Consider the following 2,818-nt stretch of genomic DNA (forward strand, 5'->3'; position numbering starts at 1 on the left):
AAAAGATGATTAAGAGGATTGAATGAGTTAACCAGTTTGCCTAGAGCCTGAAAGGTGCCTGGAACACACCAGCTGTAAAAGTGCAATACATGGGAGCTGTCTGTTATTATTATCACTATTGCTAACATCACTTATCTGATGTCATTAAGATGATTAGATACAGAGCAGCCACCCAGACAGCACGGCCATTCTGCTTCCAGCAGCCTCTGAGATGAGTGTAGACACGAGCAGAAGGTCAAGAGGCTGCCCCCCCCAACAGAGACCAACCCTCTCCAGGAGCACACGTCTATGCAGAGGCAGGGGGCCTTCCAAACTGGGCAACCAACCTCCCACCTCTATTGGTCTCACTGACCTTCCACTGAAGTCACCCAATTAAGCTGGGTGGGAAGGAGTTATAGGAAGTTCATCATCTTTTAACATCACCCCACAACAAATTTAATTCATTCATTTATCAAACTTCTATTAAATCCTAACAGCTTATTCACCAGATGAGCTAGGATTCCAAAGCAGTCCGGAAGATGTGGGATCCACTCAGTATGGAGGGGAACAAAAATAAGCTTTGTAGGGAGGGAGTCAGAGCCCCAACCTGCTCATACCCCAAAGTGTTCAGGACCATGACTAGATTCACCTTTCACCTGTACCTCAATCAAATGGGCTGGGGTGAGTGTTGGTGGGAAAGAAGATGGAAACAGAACTTCTTATTCTATTATCTAGGTACCAAGCAATGAATAATAATAAACTCCAAATAAATGTTGGATAACTGGACAAAGCAATGAATATTAAAGTTACATCGTTCTTACATTCTGTCTCAATCCATTCCCTTGTCATCCTCATTGCCTCTGTGCATTGAGACAAATCTTGGGATTTTTTTTTCCTTTTTTTCCATGATAGGGAAGAGGGTCACAGAGACCTCTGGGGGAGGGGCACTGCAAGGGTCACACTCAGGGCCTCATGCAGGCCAGACAAGTGACCTACAGCTTCAGCCCTCATGTAAACTCTTTAAAGATGGCTTTCTTGAGGAGGCTCTCACTTTGCTTCCTTCACTTTCCTGTCAGACACTGTGAGCTCAGGTACCCTGGCCTCTTGTCCTGGCCAGTTGCCCTGCAGGCTCTGGCTGAGAAACTGGTGCCACCTCATTCTGCAAGCTGGAGAAAACTGTCTTTGTGATTCACAGGGCAGAGGACTCCAAGCCTGCTCCTTACTCTCGTGGGAGAGCCCATGGCTGAACAGAAGTTGGAGAAGCTCTTAGAAGCCAATGAGTGCCAACATGGCTTGCTGTTTCTGTCAGCCTGATTTTTATAATTTCACCTCAGTACTTCCTCAATGTGCCTTGAAGGAATGGAATGAATCTCTCTCTTTGGAGACAGCTACCTGACAACTAGAAGCTGTCCATGGCGACAGAGCCTGTGCTTATAGGTCACACTGTTGGCTCCATCCTGTGTCAGAGGTCAGCAAGCCTCACTCTCTGTCCCAGAACCTCTGTGTGGAGCTGGTCCTTGTACCTTGTCCTTGTCCCTAAAGGGTAGGTTAGACTCCTCCTCTACAAAATATGGGGTGGCCTATTGAGGCTCAACCCTCAGTGTCTGACTCTGTCATTCTGGATCCCTCAAGCTTTACCTCCTCTTCTCCTCACACCATAGCCAGCAATGCCTCTACCTCCTCCAGTCCCCAAGAAATCAAGAATGTATTCCCATTGTCCAGCAGGTTTCCTTCAGTTTCTCCTCCTTTCCCCTTCCCTCCCCCAGGGAGTTGCTGGTCTGAATGCCTCCACTTTCTGAGATAGTCTAGTCCACACTGGCCCTCTCTGGCAAAATTTCCAGCCAGGTTCCAGGTTTCAGCTGCTTGCTTTGGCTTAGGTTTCTCTTTTTTTTTTTTTTTTTTTTTGGCCAAAGTGGCCACTAGGTGGGTCTTCAGCCTGACGTTTGGCCCCTAAAACACTATGAGCTCTTTCACCCTGTCTTCTTACAACCCTCACACTCTAATCTTTAACAACCATTTTACCTCAGCCCATGTATGTTCTTTCCCCCTGCATTTGGCTTAACACTTGGAAAATGCTTCACACCTGTTTATTAAACCTGCAGACTCTTACTGAATCTTCCAAGACAAACAGCTAAATAAATACATCAAGTATGAACAACTAGACTAAGACATCTCACACTGTTTTGATAAGTGTGTCTGAAATCGCTTTACTGAGAACATCTAACCCTGAAGCCTTACCTGACTGAGGGAGAGCATCAATAAAGGCAAAATAGTGCTTCTCTAAGTCCTCCAAGTCCAAGAATGGGCGCTGGGACCAGACCGCAGCTGCAATCAGCGGACATCTCTCAATGACATTCCCAAACACACCCACAAACTCATCAAAGTCCATGCAGTTGACCTTTTCCATGTCCATTGCTGGTAATCGATTGGAGGCAGTTAGTCATCCAGGACCCCTCTGCGTGAGTGAGTGAGGCTAACTTACTCACAGGATAATCTTGCCTGAATGCACCAGCTTGCTTTTTATGCCACAACAGCTCAGCATGTCTTAAATGCCTCTGGGAGAAGCAGGTTCACAAGGCTTGTGTAATGAGTAAACACTGGTTTAAAGGTTTTTTGGGGGGTGGTGCTAGGGATCAAACCCAGGGCTTCGTGTGTGCTAGCCAAGTATTCTATCACTGACCTACACCTCCTTCCAGACTTCAGATCCTAAGCCAGGGAGCAGAGATGTCTGCAGGGTGAGTTTCCAACCAAGCCATTTTTATAATCCAGGCCAGTAGGGGCCACATTTCACTCCCAGCATTTGAGCTAGGTGGGCTCCTGGTATTGCTAGCATTGTAAT

General features: G+C 46.8%; 1 protein-coding gene across 1 annotated transcript in view; it reads right to left on the reverse strand.

Moving 5' to 3' along the window:
* The window catches only part of Urad (ureidoimidazoline (2-oxo-4-hydroxy-4-carboxy-5-) decarboxylase), an 11,432-nt gene extending 8,929 nt beyond the window's left edge, over positions 1 to 2,503 (reverse strand). The window contains exon 1 of the mRNA XM_004631051.2: positions 2,218 to 2,503. Within this exon, the coding sequence (XP_004631108.1) occupies positions 2,218 to 2,392 (175 nt within the window). The 5' untranslated portion in view covers positions 2,393 to 2,503. The remainder of the gene's footprint in view (positions 1 to 2,217) is intronic.
* Positions 2,504 to 2,818: the final 315 nt, after the last annotated feature.

The sequence above is a fragment of the Octodon degus genome, unplaced genomic scaffold, assembly GCF_000260255.1.
Source record: "Octodon degus isolate 3935 unplaced genomic scaffold, OctDeg1.0 scaffold00038, whole genome shotgun sequence".
Taxonomy (NCBI): domain Eukaryota; kingdom Metazoa; phylum Chordata; class Mammalia; order Rodentia; family Octodontidae; genus Octodon; species Octodon degus.